The sequence below is a fragment of the Ovis canadensis genome, chromosome 5 (genome assembly GCF_042477335.2).
Source record: "Ovis canadensis isolate MfBH-ARS-UI-01 breed Bighorn chromosome 5, ARS-UI_OviCan_v2, whole genome shotgun sequence".
Taxonomy (NCBI): Eukaryota; Metazoa; Chordata; class Mammalia; order Artiodactyla; family Bovidae; genus Ovis; species Ovis canadensis.
In genome coordinates this window covers 53,632,075-53,655,909 of record NC_091249.1, presented here as the reverse complement: position 1 = coordinate 53,655,909, position 23,835 = coordinate 53,632,075, and the positions used below count along the sequence as shown (strand labels likewise).

Sequence of the window (23,835 nt, the reverse complement as noted above, 5' to 3'; positions counted from 1 at the left end):
GGGCTGTAGCCCACCAGGCTCCTCTGTCCATGGAATTCTCTGGGCAAAAATACTAGAGTGGGCAGCTATTCTCTTCTCCATGGGATATTCCCAACCCAGGGATCAAACCCGTGTCTCTTGCATTCTAGGCAGATCCTTTACAGTCTGAGCCTCCAGACTCTCACTAAACCAATGGACAAATATACACACTACTTTATCTCACAAATCACCTGCTTGCACAGCAAAGTCCTAAGCACAAAGTTGCAAGCGTGGATTGGATTATACATATATATATAGAAACAATGTAATAAAGACAAGTAAAGAACAAAATTATGTTAATAATTTTGTTCATAATAATACATGGAGCAGGAAAGTGGGCTAGCATAAATGGGGGTGTGGGGAATTGAAAGAAATGGCAAAGCTTTTAGAGAAAGTAAAATAGTATTAAAAGCAAGGAAAAGTAAAAAAGCAAGCAGTACCATAAAAAACATACTTATGACTAAAAAGTAAGTGGTAGAAAATAAAGAGGTAGAGTGGTTAGAAAAAGAATGATAATTATGAAAAAAAGAAATCTTAATATCACATAATTGTTGTTTCAGGACATGAGAACCAAACAATTAAAACAAAAATATCCAAATACATCTTTAAAAAATAACTCCTGAAATAAAGACTTGAATCTGAAATTTTATTTTATTGGTGAAAAAAACACAAATCATGGGAACATTGATGTGTAATAGCTTCTGAACTTCAAGAATAATGAATTCTGGAACATCCATGGGAAAACATTACAGATATAGAATGAAATCAGAACATTAGTTCAGAAACATCACAAGATATTTTCTCCCTCTTCTCCAGCTACAAAATGTAAAGGGTATTTGCAAAGAGTCACAGTGAAGGCATAGCCACTCCACTATTTCTACATCTTCCTTTGTGCAGAGAAAGCATAGCTGAAACTTAGGAAATGACTGATTCCTCAAAAATTATTTCCTGTCACCAACAAACATCAAGGTCTTCCTCTCCATCCCCCATAACTTCACATTTTGTAAGACTAGAAAGAGTCATCTCAGAGACAGAAACACAAACCTTGAGATGAAATGATTAAGAAAGGGGTTGAGTACAAAGATATGAAAAGCTCATGACTGATAAACAAGTCATGGCATTTCTGTTAATCTAAGCAGTGGCAAGATATGAGTGTCCAGATATAGATTGCTTTTTCACTGCCTTTTTTTTTTTCCATGAGTGTCCTCTCAGGGTTGGGCAACTGATAGGCACTAAGAAGTTCAAGCAGTGGTTAAAGCCTTCACAAGCACTTGCTCTATAGAGGAAAATGGAATGTAAAAAGTCAAACTAACAATATAAAGTTACAAGTTAAAAGAAAGACATAGAAAAATATGAATTGATGCTTTCAAATTGTAGTGCTGGAAAAGACTCTTGAGAGTCCCTTGGACTGCAAGGAGATCAAACCAGTCAATCCCAAAGGAAGTAAATCTTGCATTTTCATTGAAAGGACTGACACTGAAGCTGAAGCCCCAATACTTTGGTCACCTGATGCAAAGAGCTGACTCATTGGAAAAGACCCTGATGCTGGAAAAGATGGAGGGCAGGAGGAGATGGGGGCAACAGAGGTTGGATGGCATCCTCGACTCAATGGATGTGAGTTTGAGCAAACTCCAGGGATAGTGAAGGACAGGGAAGCCTGGTGTGCTGCAGTCCATGGGGTCACAAAGAGTCAGACACAACTGAGCAACTGAACAATAGCAAAATATAAAGAGAGAGGCAGTGTAGAAAATCGACATGGTATGGAAACAGCATTCTTACATAATCTAGTCAAGGAGCTCATAGAAATCAAGAGCCAGCATCTCCAGAAGAGATCTTTTCTGTCACAAACAAGGAAAATGAAACCCATGAGCACTAGCAAAGCAGCATGTGCCAGGGCCCTGAGGTGAAGAAGATGAGTGGCATGAAGGATATCACTTCCTGGAAGAAAACAGGTGAGCATGCAGGGTGAGGAATGATATTGGAGACATACACAGAAGTCAATCTGTACTGAATTTTAGTCCATGGTGAAAAGTTTGGACTTTATTCTGGGTGTAATAGAAAAACATTGATGGGTTTTAAGAGAAAGGCATGATTAGATTTATATTTCCACAAATTATTCCAAGTATGTGGAATAGATTGGAAGTGTGGTCATTCCAAATAACCAACCAGAAACAAATATCCTTTCTATCAGCTGTTCATTCATGCACTCGCATTATGTAACTATTAAGAAACAAAATATGTGTACGAATGACCCAGTTTTCATGTTTAGAGTCTCCATCTAACATTCTGCCAAGTCTTAGAGGCAATCGCCAAAGAATTTTATCATTGTGGCTGTAAGAGGTCTAAGATAGGACATTAGCTCTCATGGTACAGAGATTTTGGAAGTAAATTTCTGGGGAAAATACTCTGAAATGCTGTGTTCTTACCGTTTTCTTTTCACGTCTGGGCTTACCTTCCCAAGCTCCTTTTGATTGTCTTTCAAGCAACTAGAAAACACACAAGAAAAAAAGATTGTTACCTCTTTCCAAATCTTTTTGTCTTCTTTTTCAGCTTTCCTTAATATTTTTCAAAAAATGGGGTATAGTTGCCTTACAATTTGTGTTAATTTTTGCTGCACAGTGAACTGAATCATCCATATATATACATATCTCCCCCTTCTTGGATCTTCCCCAGCCTGTATCCCACCCATCTAGGTCATCATAAAGCACTGAGCTGAGCACCCTCTACTGTACAGCAGGTTCTCACTATCTCTCTTACACATGATGGATTTATATGTCAATCTCATCCCACTTCGCCCTGTACATGTCCACAGGTCTATTCTCTACATCTGCATCTGTATTCCTGCCCTACAAAAAGGTTCATCTATACCATCTTTTTTAGATTCCACACATACATGTTAATGCATGGTATGTGTTTTTCTCTGACTAATTCTCTCTGTATGATAGACCCTATGTCCATTCACATCTGTATAAATGACCCAACTTTGTTCCTTTTTATGGCTGAAAAATGTTTCATTGTATATATGTATGATATCTTCTTTATCCACTCATCTGGATTTAGGTTGCTTCCATATCCTGGCTATAGTAAATAGTACTATAAAGAACACTGAGGGGCATGTGCCTTTTGAACTATGGTTTTTCAGAGTATATGCTCAGTTGTGGGATTGCTGGGTTATATAATAGTTCTATGTTTAGTTTTTTAAGGAAACTCTGTACTGTTCTCCATAGTGGCTATATCCATTTACCTTCCCACCAATAGTGCAAGAAGGTTCCCTTTTCTCCACACTCTCTCCAGCATTTGTTGTGTGTAGATTTTTTGAAATGGCCATTCTGATTGGTGTGAGGTGATACCTCATTGTAGTTTTAAAATACATTTCTCTAATAATTAGTGATATTGAGCAATTTTTCATATGCCTCTTGGTCATCTGTATGTCTTTCCTGGAGAAATGTCTATTTAGGTCTTCCACCTGTTGGGGTTTGTTGTTGTTGTTGTTGTAATTGAGCTGTTTGTATATTTTGGAGATTAATCCCTTGTCAGTTGCTTCTTTTTCAAACACTTTCTTTTCTCCTGTTCCCAGGGTTGTCTTTTTACCTCGTTTATGGTTTTCTTTGCTATGCAAAAGCTTTTAAGTTTAATTAGGTCTCACTTGTTTATTTTTGTTTTTATTTTCATTACTCTAGGAGATGGTCAAAAATGATCTTGCTGTGATTTATGTCAAAGAGTTTTCTTCCTGTTTTCTTCTAAGAATTGCATAGTGTCTGGTCTTATATTTCAGTTTTTAATCTATTTTGAGCTTATTTTTGTGTGTGGTATAAGGTTCTAATTTCATTCATTTACATGTAGCTGTCAAGGTTTCCAGGCACCACTTGTTGAAGAGTCTGTCTTTGTCCACTGTATATTCTTGCTTCCTTTGTCATAGATTTGGTGCCGATAGGTGCGTGGGTTTACCTCTGGTCTTTCTATCCTGTTCCATTGATCTATATTTATGTTTTGTGCAAGTACTTTACTGTTTTAATTACTGCAGCTTTGTAGTGTAGTGGCTTAAGCAAACCCCAGGAGACAGGGAAGGACAGGGAAGTCCGGCGTGCTGCAGTCTATGGGGTTGCAAAGAGTGGGACATGACTGAGCAACTGAACAACAGCTGAAATCAGGGAGCTTTATTCCTCTAGCTCCATTTTTCTTTCTCAAGATTACTTTGGACATTTGGGGTCTCTCACCTTTCTATATACACTGCAACATTTTTCATCCTAATTCTCTAAAAATTATTGTTGGTAATTTGATAAGAATTACATTGAATCTGTAAGTTGCTTTATGTAGCATAGTCATTTTTCACAATATTGATTCTTCCAACCCAAGAACGTGGTATATTTTTCCATTTGTTAGGGTCATCTTTGATTTCTTTCATCATCAGTGTTGTCTTATTGGTTTATAAATGCAGGTCTTTCGCTTCCTTGTGCTTAGTTAATTAGTTCTATTCAACTCTTTGCAACCCCATGGACTGTAGCCCACCAGGCTCCTCTGTCCATGAAATTTTCCAGTCAAGAATACTGAAGTGGCTTGCCATTTCTTACTCCAGCTTTCATCTCCTTAGGTGAGTTTATTCCTAGGTATTTAACTCTTTTTTGTTGTAATGATAAATGACATTGCTTCCTTAATTTCTCTTTCTGATCTTTCATTGTTAATGTATAAGAATTTAAGAGATGTATGTGCATTAATTTTGTATCTTGTAGCTACCAAATTCATCAGTTAGCTCTAGTAGCTTTCTGGTGGCATCTTGAGGATTTTTTTATGTAGGGTATCATGTCATCTGCAAACAGTAACAGTTTTACTGCTTTTCCAACATGGATTCCTTTTATTTGTTTTTCTTTTCATATTGCCATAGCTAGCTCTTCCAAAATTATGTTGAATAACAGTGGTGAGAATGGACATCCTTATCTTGTTCCTGATCTTAGAGGAAACGCTTTCAGGTTTTTCACCAGTGAGAATGATGTTTGCTGTGGGTTTGCCATATATAGCCTTTGTTATGTTGAGATAGGTTCCCTCTATGCCCATTTTCTCGGTACTTTTTTTTTTTAATCACAAATGGGTGTTGAACTTTGTCAAAAGATTTTATTGCACCTATGAGATGTTCATATAGGTTTTATTCTTTAATGTATTAACATGGTGTATTACATTCATTGATTTGTATATATTGAAAAACCCTTGTATCCCTGGGATAAATCCCACTTGATCGTGGTATATAATGTTTTTAATGTGTTGTTGGATTCTGTTTACCAGTATTTTATTGAGCATTTGCCTCTACGTTCCTCAGTGATATATGTCTGTAATTTTCTTTTTCATGATATTTGGTTTTTATCACAGTGATGGTAGACTAGAGAGTGAATACACTTCTCTTACTATTAAAAAGCCTGCTTTTCCTTTATGTTAAACTTCGTTTCCTTTGAAATTGACAGTCATAGATACAGAATGCAATTTGGAAATTGACCTGAAGCCAGACTTATGATGGAACAAAATTCTATGATCTGGATCCTTGATTCTCTCAGTTTAACTTTTTATAATCAGGAAAGTTCCAGGGCTTGGGTTGATCATGACCTGGCATGCAAATTTCCTGAGTTCTCCAGAAGAGATAGGCGGTGCCAAGAAGGTTGAAAGCCCCTTACAATGGAAAGATGCATATTAAAAAACAGAGACATTACTTTGCCTACAAAAGTCTATGTAATCAAAGCTATGGTTTTTCCAGTAGTCATGTACAGATGTGAAAGTTAGACAATAAAAAAGACTGATCACCGAAAAATTGATGCCTTTGAATTGTGCTGGGAGGAGACTCTTGAGATCCCCTTGGACAGCATGGAGATCAAATCAATCAACCCTAAAGGAAAACAATCCTGACTATTCATTGGAAGGACTGATGCTGATGCTGAAACTGAAGCGCCAATACTTTGGCCACCTGATGGAAAGAGCCGACTCATTGGAAAAGACCCTAATGCTGAGAAAGATTGAAGTCAGGAGAAGGGGATGACAGAGGATTAAATGTTTGGATGGCACCATCAACCACTGAAGCAATTGAACCAATGAACATGAGTTTGAGCACCCTCCAGGAGATGATGAAGGACAGGGAAGCCTGCTATGCTTCAGGCGGTCCATGGGGTCGCAAAGAGTCAGACATGACTGAGCAACTGAACAACAACAACAAAGTAAGTCAGACAAAGACATAATGTTTGATATCAATTATATATGGAATCTAAAATATAATGCAAATGAATATATGCAAAAGATATTCACAGATATAGAAAACAAACTAGTGTTTGCCAAAAGGGAGAGAAAAGACTGAAGGGCATATTAGAGATAAGAGGTTAAGAGAGACAAACTACTATTATAAATAGATAACCAACAAGAAAATACTGTATAGCACTGGAATTATAGCCATTTTCCTATAACAACTTTGGATAGAGTATAACCTGTAACAATACTGAATCAGTATGTTGTACACTTGAAATTAATAAAGTATTAGAAGTCAAATATACATTAATAAAAATAATAAAGTTTAAAAAATCAGAAAAAGAGCATGACAATCAACTAGGTGTTATCCCAGAAAGGGTAGGTTATCAATACAAATAACCTGTTCCCTGACAAAAAGAATGGCTAAAGAAGATGCAGTACATATATTCAATGGAATATTACTCAGCCAATAAAAATAATGTCATTTGCAGCAACATAGATGGACTTACAGATTGTTATCCTGAGTGAAGACAAATACTGTATGATATTGCTTATATATAGAAACTAAATAAAATTATACAAATGAACTTACAAAACAAAAACAGATTCCCAGACCTACAGAGCAAACTTATGGTTAGCAAATTGAAAGGGTCTAGGGGAGGGATACATTGAGAGTTTGGGACTGACATGTACACATTGCTGTATTTTAAATGGATAACCAACAGGACCTACTGTATAGCAAAGGGAACTCTGCTCAATATTATGTAAAAACTTACATGGGAAAGAGGAGAGTGAAAAAGTTGGCTTAAAGCTCAACATACAGAAAACTAAGATCATGGCATCCAGTCCCATCATTTCATGGCAAATAGATGGGGAAACAGTGGAAACAGTGGCTGACTTTATTTTTCTGGGCTCTAAAATCACTGCAGATGGTGACTGAAGCCATGAAAGTAAAAGACATTTACTCCTTGGAAGGACAGTTATGACAGCATATTAAAAAGCAGAAACACCTCTTTGTCAACAAAGGCTATGGTTTTTCCAGTGGTCATGTATGGATGTGAGAGTTGGACTATAAAGAAAACTGAACGCCAAAAAACTTATGCTTTTGAACTGTGGGGTTGGAGAAGACTCTTGAGAGTCCCTTGGACTGCAAGGAGATCCAACCAGTCCATCCTAAAGAAGATCAGTCCTGGGTGTTCATTGGAAGGACTGATGTTGAAGCTGAAACTCCAATACTTTAGCCACCTGAAGCGAAGAGCTGACTCATTTGAAAAGACCCTGATGCTGGGAAAGATTGAGGGTGGGAGGAGAAGAGGATGACAGAAAATGAGATGGTTGGATGGCATCACCAACTCAATGGACATGGGTTTGGGTGGACTCCAGGTGTTGGTGATGGACTGGGAGGTCTAGCGTCCTGCAGTTCATGGGGTTGCAAAGAGTCGGATACAACTGAGCGACTGAACTGAACTGAGCTGACATGGGAAAATCATTTGAAAAAGAATAGTTACATGAATATGTATAACTGAATCACTTTGCTGTACACCTACAAATACGATATTATTAATCAAGTTCAAATTAAAATTAAAAGTTTTAAAAAAGAACCATATTATCAACTATTCGAACTTCAATGCCTTTATTGACTTGTACTATATTTTTCACTTAGCTTGTATTAATCTGCTAACAGAAAAATTATAAGCTTAAGCAAATAGATTTTTGTTTGTCCATTATTTGTGCATTTTTCTGAAAATAATTAGATACATTTACAGATATTGGGTTGAGACATTCAGGGGCATTATCTGGCAGACACGCTTGTTACTTTTGCCATGCCTACATTTTTGGTGTCACTATCATGCTTGTCTTGTTATTATCACAACCTCAGACATCATGTCCATGTTCAAAGTAGTTATAAAAGGGAAATTAAATGCTATTTATGTTGAACATATTTATTAGAAAAGAAAAATATTTCATAGGAAGCTCCAGGTCATCTCATTGAACATCTAATGATATGCCTACCTACAAGGGATATTAGAGCTGATTATATTGCTAAAATAAATAAAATCAAAATTATATTAGCAAGGAATCTTGAGGAATGGATATGGGTCATGCAACTTACAGTGTTTCCAATTCACTAATAGAGAAAAAAAAGACAAGGAAAAAAGCCTTTCCTAATCATTTCCTATTACTTGTTAACAATATCTCTTATTCACAAGCCCAAAGTTCACTTAGACACTGCTAAGACAGGACAGGTAAGTCAGTAACAATATAGTTCTGAATTGATAATGGATTTTATGTTCATTATTTGTTTGCTTTCTCACTACCATCTCTGTTTATCAAACACTGATTGCTATTGGAACTCTAAGCCATTAATTTTTTAAAAAATGAAAGAAACCTATTAACATATTTACCATCTTAGAAATCTAACCAAAAAATTTAAAGGTTATCTCAACAATTTCAAAAATTCATTTGATACGATTTAGCCACGTTAATAATAAATATTCTCATAAAATGTATATTAAGTTGGAACTTCTTTATTTTGATAAAAGCAATATATCAAAGCATACAGCAAAGTTAATGAAAACAAAACAAGAAAAAGGCAGGAGCTGTAAAAAATGAAAAGAAGTAGAAGTCTTTTTTGTAGTTTGTATATTAACTATATGTAAAACCCAGTAGCATTAACTTAACAAACCATTAAATAACAAAGTTAGCAAGACTGGTAGACACAAAACGATCTTACAAAATTCAATAGCATTTTAACAACACTAGGCTAGAGTATAATGTACTTTATCTGATATTATAAATAGTACCTAGAAATCAACCTAAACAAAGAACGCAAGAAAACCACAAATTACAACCCTTTTAGAATACACTAAAATTTTGAATAAAGTTACACACAACTGTTGTGACTGGAATAGTGGTTGCATCAGCATAGTTTTTTGCCCTGAAATTAATCTATATAGCCAATGTTATCCCAATCAAAATTCAAGCTGACACTTTTGATTAACTCAAATAATTTAGTTTTTAATAAATATGAGAGGTAAAAGTCCTCAAAAAGTTAAATCAATTTTGAAGTGAAGAACAAAGAGGGCATGTTCTGAGCATAGTTAATGGGCATTGTTAATATCTATTCCATCTTCTTTCTGGAAAAAGAAAAGTGATGACTGCTTTCCTCAGAATCATTTGCCACCAATATTAAAGCTTCAAATTATATGCTGCTCAAAGTGTGAAGAGGCCTTTTTGTGGCTCTTCCTCCAAAAGTCAGGTTCACAGACAAGAAGTTTTTGTGCATCAGCCTTCTGGTGTCCATTCTCAGGCCTCATAGACAGTACTGGTGGGGAAAGTTTTAATGTAGAATCACCCAAAAAACCTCTTAGGCAGGATAGCTTGGTCAATTTTGTAGGGTAAAGATGTGTTTATAAAGAGGCCCAGGTGGAAAGCCACAACTACAGCCACTCCAGTGATTTTGTAGGTACCAAATTCTTTACATTAAAATCCATCCTACTAAAATCATTCTGCTATGGTTTATATTTATTATATCAAACCTGTGTGATGTTATAGAGAATAACATAACACCAGATATCAAGTCTTACTACAAAGTCACAATAATAAAAATCTATATGCTGCTAGTAAAGGAATACAAGACATAAACCAATCATATGTAGACACTTCGTATATAATATAGAAGATATTATAGTTCAACGGGAAAAGAACAGCTCTTCAAGTAATTGAAGTTTCAAAATGTGGGTCATTTTTTTTTGAGAGAAAAAAAGCAAAACCCCTAACTTAATCCATTTACTAATAGAGATCAAAGATCTAATGAAGAAAACCAGTACAAGAAAATTTAGAGTAATAGCTTTGCTACATAAAAATGGGAGAAAACTTCTTCCTAAGGAATTACCCAAGAGAAAAGAAAACATATATCCACAAAAGCATTTAAATATGAATATTTATAGTAGCTTTATTCATTATAGCCCAAAATAGGAAGTAACTCAAATACTATGAATAGAAGAATGCATAATCATACTCTTGTATATTTGCACCTAAACAGACTCTGGAATATTCAGTAACAAAAAAGAATGAACTTTTGTCACATGCAACAGTATGGATGAATCTCTTCATTAATGTTGACTGAAAAGCAAACACAAAAAAGTGCATATTTTATGAGCTCATTTGTAAGAAAACAAAAATGGGAATAGAAGAGTACTTTGAGGTGATTGAGAAGAGGCATGAGGAAAATTTCTGGGATAATGAAAAATTATATGTCATGATTGGGGTGTTCTCATAGGTATACACATGTTCTACAGATATATACCACATTCCATAGGTATACACATTTGCAAAACTCAACAAGTGTTACACTCAAAATTTGCTCATTTTGCCATATGCAAATTTTGTCTTAATACAGAAATCAATTAAAGGAAAATTATCTTAAAAGAACCAAACCACAAAAGCTTGACAAATTTTATTACATCAACATGTAGGACTTCAGGCATTAATAAATAACAATGAAGCAAGTAGATAGATGCCTGGTAAGATTAGATATTTGTTATGGCTAACAAACTTGAATCAGTCTCCTGAACCTCTTCCTAGTCCTATCTGTGCACTTCCCTATAAAATCCAATTTTAGTAAAAATCCTGCCAAAGTACTCTAACCAGAACCCCACCAAGCTCCTCACCCTCCACCATTCACCAAGAGATTTCTGATCATCATGGCCTGGCTTCAACAAGAGTTCTGTTAGGTCGGTTGAGCCAGAACCACTTTTAACCCTATTTCCTCTTAGTAAATTTTCATCCACTGACCCCTACCCTGTTCCTTGACTGTAAATTCTTTCAGCCCCATCTCTCTCCCCAGCTGTAAAATCAAGTCTTCCTTGCCATCTTTAACAAGTGTCATTACTTTTTTCTTTAACCTGGCTAACACTCAAGAGGTGAGTCTGTAATATTCAAAAGGTGTTTGTTAATCCACAAGAATTCAAGAAACCAAAGGGCGGGGGGTTGGGGGAGATGAGCAAAAAAGTTTCTGTTTGTTTAGGTATTTTGTTTTGCTTTATTTCTGATTGGAGGACAATAGCTTTACAATAATATGTTGCTTTCTGCTGTACAACAACATGAATAAGCCATAAGTATACACATATCCTTTCCCTGTTGAGCCTCCCTCCCACCCAACTCCTCAATTCCCAGCCCTCTAGGTCATCCCAGAGTACCATGTGTAAAAAAGCTAGCTAGTGGGAAGCATCTATGTAGCACAGGGAACTTAGCTTGCTGCTCTGGAAGCAGAGGCTTTGGATAGTAAACATTTAAAAGAAGCTTCAGAGCCTAAGAAGCACCTGAATAGATATGCAAAATCACCAATAAACAACCAGAGAAATGAAAATTAAAATAACAATTGTTTACAAATTTACATTTTAAATATATGGCAAAATTAGAAAACATGCATTTTTCAAGTATAGGAACAGATGTGAAGATCCAGAAACTCCAGAAAGGGAGAGTAGAAGGTGTAGCCTCCTGGTAAAGAAATGGGGTATATTCCAGGTCACTCCTTCCAAAGGGATATAAGAGGTATGCTTTAGATATCCACAGCAGAACTTTGGTAGGCGGGTTGGCAATGAATGGATAGTGTGAAGCAAGTGCAGATACAAAGTTACAAGGCAGATACACTCACTCTAATAAATATAGATCTCAAAGATATTGATGAGTATAGAAGAAAAGAGACTAAGTTGATATTAAGTTATTGTTTGCATCTATTAACATTTCAAAGACTCAGATCCAAACACTCTAAGGCTACAGATGAAATAAATTAAAATTGGTACTTATAGGAAGAGGAATGAGATTAAGAATGAGGGAGGAAGGAGAAAACAATAATGGTCTTACATAGGTGGCTCAGTGGTAAAGACTGCCTATCAATGTAGGAGATATGGATTTGATTCTCAAGTTGGGAAGATCCCCTGGAAAAGGACGGACTTTTTTTAAGTGAGCTCGCTCAGTCATGTCCGACTCTTTGTGACCCCATGGACTGTAGCCCACCAGGCTATTCCATCCATGGGATTCTCCAGGCAAGGATACTGGAGTGGGTTGCCATTTCCTTCTCCAGGGGAACTTCCCAACCCAGGGATCAAACCCAGGTCTCCCGCATTGCGGACAAGGGCTTTACCCTCTGAGCCACCAGGGAAGCATCAAACTCACTCCAATATTCTTGTCTGAGAAATCTCAAGGACAGAGGAGACTGGCAGGCTACAGTCCACACAGTCATAAAAGAGTCAGACACCACTTAGTGACTAAACAAGATACCACTCCTTAGTCTTCCTGTTAGTGGTGATTCCTTTGTTCCTTTCTCTGCTTTTAAAGCACCTGCCACTTTATTAGAACCTAGATGAAAATAACAATGCAAAATACTTTTCAATGGTCACAAAGAGTAGTTTGTTTTGAAAATCTTTAACACATTCTTTTTATTTTTTGGAAAGCAGAAAAGCATCACCAAGAGTCATCAATTTCTACACTTAATTATTAACTAATGAGAATAAAGAGAAAAAACCACATGATCATCTACACATGAAAAATTCATCTGCTTCAAAGTCAGGTACTTCAGTCTCTGATGCCTGGCTAAGCACTTGGCCCTGAACACAATTTTAAAAGTAAGAGCAGAATGATGAGACGGTAAATAAATTTCCTCTTAAGGTACATTTTCCTTTTCTTTAGTCAATTTACTACCTCCCCTTTCTGAATACAGAGGCATACTAAAGTCTTATTCTCTGGGGAATATCCAAGCCTTTAATTTGGTTACTTTAGCCCTCAGCAGGAATGTAAAAATTCTTCATAAACAATTATGGAGATCTGGTTATAAAATTCTGTCCAAAATGTAAGTTCTAAATCCATGTTGCCTGAGGAAATATGGACTGGGTCTAATTCCACTAGAGGCAATATAGATTTTCTGTTATTGAATTTTCCTTTAAACTATCATCTTTGAAAGACTGAGTCGTACAGAGATCATAAAATATTTAAGATGATCAAGAACAATAAAACTACTAATCTTATAATTTTAGAATTTTCATGCACTATTCAGAAATTTTATTATTTTTAGTCAATATGGGCCTGTTTGCATGCTGTGTACATATATAGATACAAACTTGAAGTAGACTGATGATGTAGAGGAGAAAAAGTCTTCCTCTAATTTCTTCAGGTCTCCAGCTGGGCCTAAAAATTAAACTGCCATGAGGCAGACTAACAGGAGAAAAACATACAAATTTTACTGAATTTTTACATGCATATGAGAGCCTTCACTTGAGAAAGAAAACCAGAAGAAGTGACCAGGGCTGGAAGCTTGTGTATCTTTTAGACAAAGGCACAATAAGCTTGTAAAGCATTGACAAGGCAGAGGGATTGAGCTAGAGCTAATAAATGACAAAGATGTAACAAGTCTTGTTAACATAGCTTTTTTGACCCTAAATTCCTTGTCTCTGGTGATAGAAATTTCTCTCTTCATCTTGGAACAAGGAGAGCACCTTTCACATAAGAGATTCATCTCCTGCTTTCAGGGAAGAAAGGCAAGTTTTGGGAAGTCAGAATAACCATCCTGCTTCTGCTGTCCTTGAATTCCTTCAGCTTGAGACAGCCAATATACCAAGGCACCATATTTTAGGGTAGTACATCCTGAACCCTATTATTGGATAGGTGGAGAGAAGATTCACACTTTCTAAATATAATGCATGTGTCAGCTATAGATTTCCAGAGGAAGGAAACAGTGCTTATTATCCATTTAATGCTGAACCCAATAGACAAGCAACAGGCAGAGGGCTTCATGTCATCCCCTCATACTCCTCTGAGAGCCACCAGCAGGCTTCCCACCTCCCCACGTTCTAAAAGGTCCAAAGTACCCTCTTCTTGGAAAGAAGAGAAGTCTTATAGAAAATTTCTCTCAAGTAATCAAACAAAGATTGTGGTCTTTGGAGTCTTGCTGGCTACATGTTTGATGACTTAAACCACCCCTTCTAACTGAGAGACTGAAACCAGTGCACTGTCAATTTCAAAACATATAAAAATGGGGACAGCAATATCTCCTTTGTGGTATCATTGTAATGATTTAGCCCAGCTATACAATATTTCAGCACTTGTTCAGCCGCTTGATAAATGTTATCTCCCCTTCCCCTCAATGCCATTGGATTAGAGTGTCTGCGAGTGAAATCTGGAGAATCTTTGGTGCAAGTCTCATGGCTCTTTCATTCCATGAATGAGCACACAGAGACATGGGGTAATGGCTGAGTCTGGAGAATAAAAAAGTGTCATCACAGACAAAGGAAAGGGGGAGAGCTGAGTCTGATTCTTATTATTTCTGTTTCCTCTGGCAGATTTGATGGGGATTTATTTGACATTTACAGGAGGAAGTTGGAAAGTACCACCTCACCTAAGATTCGTCGCTACTCTCCCCGTTTCTGTGTCTCCTTCATCTCCAAATATGTGCAGCATATCCCAAGAGTCTCTAATAATGGAGAGGTCCCCAGGAGAGGCCAGGAAGAGACTTATGTGTCATTCATGGGGATAACTTTTTCCTCCTCTCATGCCACATTTGTGATCTAAATGACTGACAAACTCCAAAGTGAAGTGTATTTACTATCACCAAAACTCTTTCTTTCCATTTTGATTGTTCCTGCTGAATTTCAGCTCTTCATTTCCTTTTAATTCATCTATTTCTTAGAACTTCTTAACTTGGTCCATTTTTCTCCATTTCACCTTACACACCAAGGACAGACAATTCTCTTAACGTATAAGCCACATTACATCTTTCTCCACTCATAAATGTTCATTGCATTATCACTTCCTGGATGCCTTTGAAGACTTCTTATCATCAAATGCCAAATCTCATTTTCAAATTCTTCTCCTGTGGGGATTATCCTCGAACAATATGCTCTAACTTTTGACAGTTGTACTTCCTGAAACACCATGTACTTCAAACTCTTATATGTTTTCACACATTGTCCTTTTAGTTTGCAATCTTTTCCACTTTGTCGGGCCTGCCTAACATTGGCAGAACAATCCAAGCTGCAATTCTTCAAACATGCCCTACCTCCCTGCCAGTCCAAATCAGAATTCCATTCATCCCTTCCTCTTGTTTCTATAGCACACTATTTAGGCTTCTATGAAGAATACATTAACATATGCCCTGTCTGAAAAAAGAAAAGAGGTTGTTGTGGAATAGTGGAAATGACACATGACTTGATATCATGGTATCAATTACTGATATATCCTGGTAATCATTTCACAACATATATATGTGTTAAATCATCATTTTACATGTGTTAATTCATCATTTTATAGCAGAAGTGACCTTGAAAAGCTTTTATAATCTATCAGCTATATAATTTCTAATTTTTTTAAGTACAAACAGCTATTAGGTACAGTATTTGTTCAAGGGGCTTATCAACTTTTTAGTTGGCACCCACTGTAGTCCCTCATCTATGTTATTATTTTCTTAAGGCCAAGAGTGCTATTTCATATAGGCTTCCCATAAATTCTGCCTGACCTTAAAAGAGGGAAGCACTTTTCATCATGGCATACATGAATTCAACTCTTTGAGCACAACTGTTTCACTTCACCTTCATCACCACGGAAGACATACCAATGGCCAACAGCTGCCTGAAAATGTTCAACATCCCTAGTTATCAGTGAAGTGCAGATCAAAATCACATTGAGTTATATCATCTCACACCTATTAAAATGGCATAGCTATTATCAAAAATATATTGCATGTGTGTATGTTGTTTTATAGCTGAGTCATGTCTGACTCTTTATGACCCCATGGACTGTAGCCTTTCAGGCTTCTCAGTTTGTGGGGATTCTCCAGGCAAGAATACTGGAGTAGACTGCCATGCCCTCCTCCAGGGGATCTTTCCAAACCAGGGATCAAACCAGGTCTCCCACAATGTAAGCAAATTCTTTACCCTCTGAGCCACCAGGGAAGCCCAAGAATATCAGAGTGAGTAGCCTATCCCTTCTCCAGCGGATTGTCCCAACCCAGGAATTGAACCAGGGTCTCCTGCATTGCTGGTGGATTTGCAACGGTGTGAAGAAATTGGAAACTTTGTGCATTGTTGGTAGGTAGACAAATTATGCAGGCACTATGGAAAACAGTATGATGACTTCTCAAAAAAATTAAAAACAAAATAATTATTTCTATAATTTTGTTTCCGAGTATATGTCCAAAGAAATCAAAGTCAGGGTCTCAAAGTGATATCTGCCTTCCCGTGTTTACTGCAGCATTATTCACAATAGAGAAGATATGGAAACAACACAAAAGCCCATTCACAGATGAATAAAGAAAATGTGGCATGTAGCATATACATACTATCTAAAATTATTTGGCCATAAAAAGTATTCTACCTTTTACAACAACATGGATGAATCTTGAGTATATTATGCTTAAGTAAAATAATAGTCACAGAAGAACAAATACTGCATGACTTCAGTCATATGTGAAACTGAAAATAATTGCAGCATGGAAGCATAGACACTACCATATGTAAAACAGATAGCAGATGGAAATTTGCTTTATGACTTAAGGCTCTAACTGGGGCTCTGTAACAACCTAGAGGTATGGGAAGGGGTGGGAGGTGGGAGAGTGGTTCAAGAAGGAGGGGGTATATGTACACCTATGGCTACTTCATGTATGGCAGAAATCAAACCAATATTGTAAAGCAATTATTCTTCAATGAAAACTAAGTAAGTTTTAAATTTTTTAAAAAAAGAAAATAGTTGAACTCATAGAAGCAGAAAGTAGAGTGATTGTTGCAAAGGGCTGGAGAGAAAGGGAAAGGGGGAATTGCTGCTCAATAATATCATGTTTCTGTTATACCATATAAAGTAATTCCAGAATATGCAGCACAACATAGTTCCTATAGTTAATAATAAGTTATTGTGCAGAGAAGGCAATGGCACCCCACTCAGTACTCTTGTCTGGAAAATCCCATGGACAGAGGAGCCTGGCAGACTGCAGTCCATGGGGTTGGTAAGAGTCAGACACGACTGAGCAACTTCACTTTCACTTTTCACTTTCATGCATTGGAGAAGGCAATGGCACCCCTACTCCAGTATTCTTGCCTGGAGAATCCCAGGGATGGGGGAGCCTGGTGGGCTGCCATCTATGGGGTCACACAGAGTTGGACACGACTGAAGTGACACAGCAGCAGCAGCAGAATTGTGCATTTTAAAATATATTAAAATCTCATGTTAAGCGTTCTTAACTCAGACACAAAACACACACACACACACACAAAACAAGGAAACTGGAGGTGATGGTTCAGTCGGTTCAGTCACTCAGTTGTGTCCGACTTTTTGCAACCCATGGACTGCAGAATGCCAGGCCTCGCTGTCTATCACTAACTCCTGGAGCTTGCTCAAACTCATGTCCATTGAGTCAGTGATGCCATCCAACCATCTCATCCTCTGTTGTCCCCTTCTCCTCCTGCCTTCAATCTTTTTCAACAGCAGGGGCTTTTCAAATAAGTCAGTTCTTTGCATCAGTTGGGCAAAGTATTGGAGTTTCAGCGTCAGCATCAGTCTTTCCAGTCAATCAATATTCAGGACTGATTTCCTTTAGGATTGACTTGTTGGATCTCCTTGCAGTCCAAGGGACTGTCAAGAGTCTTCTCCAACACCACAATTCAAAAGCATCGATTCTTTGACGTTCAGCCTTCTTTATGGTCCAACTCTCATATCCATACGTGACTACTGGAAAAAACCTTAGCTTTGACTAGGAGGACCTTTGTTGGCAAGGTAATGTCTCTTCTTCTTAATATGCTGTCTACGTTGTTCATAATTTTTCCTCCAAGGTGCAAGCGTCTTTTAAATTCATGGCTTCAGTCACCATCTGCAGTGATTTTGGAGCCCAAAAAAACTAGTTTCTCAGTGTTTCCATTGTTTCCCCATCAGTTTGCCATGAAGTGATGGGACTGGATGCCATGATCTTAGTTTTTCGAATGTTGAGTTTTAAACCAGCTTTTTCACTCTCCTCTATTTCACTCTTAATTATCTCCACTAATTAAGGTATTAGTACCTCAATTGTGGTGATGATATCACAGAAGTGTAAATATGTATCAATTTTAAAATACATATTTTAAATATATGATATTGCATAACAACTATATCTCAATGACACTTAGAGAAAAAAGCCCAGGACAAGCAGTTGTAAAATATGGAGTGGCCAAGAGGTGACCCTATTAACCTCATGTCGTCTGCCCTCCTCATTCCATTACACACCATACTCTGACTGTCCTCAAGGCCTTTACACATGGTCTCTCTGTCTGGAAGCGAATCCCACAGATTTTTGCCTAATCTGCTTATTCCCAATTACTCATGTCACTCTAATATTAGCTCTCCATGACATCATACCCCTCCCTTTGCTCTATTTCATTCATAGTGCTTAGAACTCCCTGAGGTGCACTATTTATATACTTGTAATCCATTTCTCCTGCTAGAACAAGTTCCATGAGGTAGAATCTTTTTCCATCTTGTTCTCAATCATATCCGTAGTTCATTGAATGGGATTCATTGTGAACTAAATAATTTCTATAAGTAATTCACTGAAGCAAAATGCACTGTAACTCAAGAATCTGAAAATAAAGTTGACTTCAGTACTAATGGAATTAAATAATAGTATCATTCATTAATCAGCTACTATGTTCCTGCTAAAAAGAGTTGGACACAACTGAGAGACTAAACTGAACTGATGTTCCTGCTAACATATTTGAAAAGTGAAAGTGAAAGTTGCTCAGTCATGTCCGACTCTTTGAGACCCCATGAACTGCACAGTCCATGGAATTCGCCAGGAAAGAATAATGGAATGGGTAACCTTTCACTTCTCCATGGGATCTTCCCAGCCCAGGAATTGAACCCAGGTCTCCTGCATTGCAGGTAGAGTCTTTACCAGCTGATCCACAAGAGAAGTCCAACAATACTGGAGTGGGTAGCCTAACCCTTCTCCAGGGGATCTTCCCCACCCAGGAATCGAAACTAGAGTTTCCTGCATTGCAGGCTGAGCTATCAGGGAAGTCCACTAACACATATACTGTGTTTCATTTTATCATCACAACTAAATCTAGGATCTGGCAATATTATTACCCTCACAGTTGACATACAGTTATGCAATTATAGAAACCAAGGAGCTTATCCAGGATCACAAGAAAAATAGGACAATTTTGAAATATAAGCTTAATCTAGCTTCATGATTTCTCAGGTGAATTATTTATTAGAAATTATTCATTTCTCCTTTATCCAGTTGTATGAACTGCAAGCCGTGCTGCTAACCTGCCTTCTGAAGTTCACCAAGGCAAAGAGTACTCTAGACAGAAATTACCCGTATTTTACTTACTGAAAATAAAATAACCTTCCATCACCAGTTAATAAATGTATTCAAAAATCCATCATTTTTATATTTAATATTGCATTTTTCCAATGAAACCATACACAAGGATAAAAATAACCACTTAGTATGGAAAAATAATGAGATAATCTTATGAACTTCTGAATGGTGTATAGAGCAGAGAGCAAGCCTGAGATAATTATTAGTCTCTACTATCACTGCAAGTTGAATACTTCACTCAGTCCTGTGAATACTACAGAATCTGGTTGCCTTGAAGTTTGTGGGTATGCAGGAGGACCTAGAATATTCTCTTACTGTGGAGGCATCATTCACAGATGACAACCATGAGAAATCCTAAAACAACATCTGTCTACTTCCTCTTCACTTCTTCCTGGACTGAAATCTAGCTGATAGGCTTCTCCAGAAGGTGGGACTAGGATCCTAAGCAGAGAGCAATGGTTAAAGAGTAGAATATGTGTGTGTGTGTGTTAGTTGCTCAGTTGGGTCTGACTTTGCAATCCCATGAAGAGTAAAATAAGAAGGGGGTTTTGCAATGACAAGTGTAAGCAAACCAAGACACTTTCATCTCTGTGAGTCTAGCTGGCTTCGTTTACAACATAGTTGAACTGAGTCAGCATCCTCATAATGCTTTCATGTTTGTAAAGTAAGCAAAATTCATGGCTGTTTTGAAAGAGACCACCAACCTTATCAGAACATGGTAACAGATAAAGTTGGATATTTTAAAAACAATGCAGAGAATAAGACAGCTAAAAATGGAAAGCTTCTTTAAGTCTCAGTAATCTGAAGAGGATGATTTAACCCTCTGCTTTTCTCCAATGAGTGCACGTGTTTCTTAACACTAGCCAGAAAACATTTATTGAGAGCCTTCTTTCTGCAGATCATTAGCAAGAATTTCAGGGATTTTCAGAGTTTAAGAGTACTATCCTCGTAGTCAGAGAATACGTTATCTAAAAGTCTTACACTCATATAACCATGACAGAACACGATGAGTTTAGTGTCATCAGTGTGTATGAGCCATTTACAACTCATCGAATAGTGAAAGAATAATTTCTGGCAAAGATCAGGAAGATGCAATATCTGGCCACAGCACTGTAGAATGAATATTATATATTGACAAATAAGAAATGGTTGAAAATGAGCCTTAGAGCAAGAATTCTGACAGCCAAGGCACACTTGAACTCAAATCGGCCAAGAGACCAGATTGACAAAATCCATGCAACATATTTATGACACAAAGGGGGAAAAAAAGGTATATTTAACTAACTAAGTACACATTCTTTAGATTTCTGTTTTGCTCTACATTCTAGACAGTTATAGTGGCTGTAAATATATATTCAAAGTAAAAGTTGCCTTGGAGAGACTCCATTAGTAAGTAGAAATTACTTAATTAGATGCTGGTTGCTAAGCAAGAGGCAATGCCCAGTGAGGCAATGCCCAAAGGGAGAAGAGAACAAGGAGGTAGTGATTAAAACAATATATAGGACTCTAAATTCTAAAACAAATGTTCCACAGTTTAGATGTTTGCTAGTGGGAAACAGATATACTCATTGGAACACAGGAGCAATATGTTGAGTGTTGCAAGGCTAGATCAATCTACCTGTATTACAGATCACATCCAAATGGCCAACAACGACATTTGGAAAAGACCCTGATGCTGGGAAAAATTGAAGGCAAGAGGAAAAGGGGGCAACATCGACTCAACGGATGTGAGTCTGAACAAACTCCAGGAGACAGTGAAGGACAGGGAAGCCTGGCATGCTGCAGTGCATGGGGTCACAAAGAGTCAAACACAACTTAGAGACTGAACAACAATAATCGTTAACTATCAGGGAAATACAAATCAATCAAAACCACAATGAGATATCACCTCATTAGTATGGCTATTATCAAGAAAAACAAGAAAAAAAAAAAAGAATCTTTATCCATTGATCCGTTGCTCAATACTTAGGTTATTTTTATGTCTTGGCTATTGTGAATAATGCTACAATAAACATAGGAGGATCCTGTTTTTATTTCTTTTGCATATGTACCCAGAAGCAAAAATGCTAGATCATAGGATAATTGCATTTTTTTAATTATTTAAATTGTTTTCCACAGTTACTGAACCATCAACAGTATACAAGTCTTTCTTTTCTCTACACCCTTGCCAACACTTGATATATCTTGTTTGGAAACAATCTAAGACCACAGATGAGTGGATAAAAAAGATGTGTCTTATAAAGCAATTATATTCCAATAAAGAATAAAATGAAAGTCATTCCAACAACAACAAAAAGAAATACGTCTATATATCTTAGGCAAAGAAAAAATCATTTACCTATGAGAAAGAGGGAAGTGTTTGATGAGGATAGGGATAAAAATCACCCACAAAAGGCACTACTTAAATTAAAAACACTTGAGTGAATTATTTCACTTCCACAATTTGTAAGAACCTGAGTGTTTATTTTCACACTGATCCCATGAAGTCAATGAATGGCAAGATAAGCCCTCTACCCAGATGAAGAAAGAGTTGTAGGAAGATTCAAGTGATCACAGACCCAGGTTGCTGGATAAAAGATAGGATGCACAGTTAAATTTGAATTTCAGATAAACAACATTTTTTTCAGTTTAGGAATGACCCATGCACAGCACATGGCCTGTGCAATAGTGCTCCAGATATTGCATGAGGGATACTTATATTGAAAAAAAATGCATGTGTTTATGTGAAATTCAGATCTGACTGGCATCTTGTATTTTTATTTTCTAAATCTGGCAACCTACTACAATTCCACAGTAAGCCAAGAGAAAGCGGATTGGGAGGTTCCTGTACGTTCTTAGGAGATGCTGTCTTTAAGTTCAACCTTCTTAAAGCACAACTGATCCACCATTCCAAATGCACACACCCCACCTCCATCTCCCTGTCTCTTCTCCCAAGAAGGGCTGTGGCCAGAGTCAGGACTCACCTGATTTCTCTCATGAAATTATTTCCCATCCTCTCACTGTGACTCTGTTTCTCAGATCCTGAGTTTAATTCCACTTGGGGTGTCTTGACCAAAGTAACAGTCACCACAAAATGGGGCAGGATGTTACATCTGACCACTGATTCATGCTTTCACCAATGACAAGTTGCCAGAGGATGGGCATAGGCATGGTAGAGAAGGCAGGGGAGGGGAAAAGGAAGAGATGTGAGTGTGAGTGTGTGTGTGTGTGTGTGGAGTGTGGAAAAATCAGGCTGAAACATGAGAGAATAAATCTAACACTCTGGGTTCATTTTGCTTTCAAGAAAACTTCAGGATTTCAGAGCCAGATAGGGCAGGGACTATCTCTATTTCTCAGAAATTTGAGATTTCAATACTCTCAATATTTTGTCCTCTTCCAAACACACAAAAAGAAACCCTCCTATAAGGAAAAGAAATAAAGTTAAAAACAGAACAAATGTCTGTTTGTTCTTCCATCCATAAAAATCAAATCAAATGTAAATGCCTTTCCTTAGTGATCTGATACTTCAGAAGACAAGACTGCAGAGAAAGAGTAAGAGAAATAGAAGAGTCTGGACATTATTCAAGATAAGCAAAAAAGAAATTTTTCTTCCTGTTGTTTTTCAAGACTAACATTACAAGGGGGAAGGTGACAGGGCCTAACATACAATCTCCACCATCTGCTCCCCCACTTCCTCCCCTACACCGCCCATCAGAGCCACAGAGCACAAGCTGGCCACAGTGATAATTTCAAGGCAGGCAATGAGCTGACTGCTGACTCTGAGCCATTGTTGCTGGGAGAGTGAAATAGCTTTTTGTTATAGTTCTCATGCAATAGAGTAGAGAATAAGTAGCCACTTTTCTTCAGTTCTCATTCAACATGAAATTGATCTGCTGAATTCAGAAACTATACACTCATATGTTTCAATTCTTTTTTTCTGAAAGTTCCAGGACTGAGGATGTCTTTATTTTTTTATTTTTTTACTTTACAATACTGTATTGGTTTTGCCATACATTGACATGAATCCCCCACAGGTGTACATGAATTCCTTAGCCATCTGCAGAGTTCAGGAAGTATCAGGTCTTGTGTGTGTGTGCAAAGTCACTTCAGTTGTGTCTGATTATTTGTGACCCTGTGGACTATAGCCCATCAGGCTTTTCTGTCCATGGGATTCTCCAGGCAAGAATACTGGAGTGGGTTACCATTTCCTCTTCCAGGGGATCTTCCCAATCCTGGAATTGAGCCCATGTCTCCTGTGGCTTCTGCATTGCAGG

At 37.3% G+C, this 23,835-nt stretch overlaps 1 protein-coding gene across 1 annotated transcript in view; it reads right to left on the bottom strand.

Annotated features, from left to right (window-relative positions):
* The window catches only part of GCSAML (germinal center associated signaling and motility like), a 51,702-nt gene extending 28,997 nt beyond the window's left edge, over window positions 1–22,705 (bottom strand). Inside the window, exons 1-2 of the mRNA XM_069591875.1 lie at window positions 22,546–22,705; window positions 2,445–2,504 (exon numbers count right to left, since the gene is read on the bottom strand). Of these exons, the coding sequence (XP_069447976.1) occupies window positions 2,445–2,504; window positions 22,546–22,574 (89 nt within the window). The 5' untranslated portion in view covers window positions 22,575–22,705. The remainder of the gene's footprint in view (window positions 1–2,444; window positions 2,505–22,545) is intronic.
* Window positions 22,706–23,835: the final 1,130 nt, after the last annotated feature.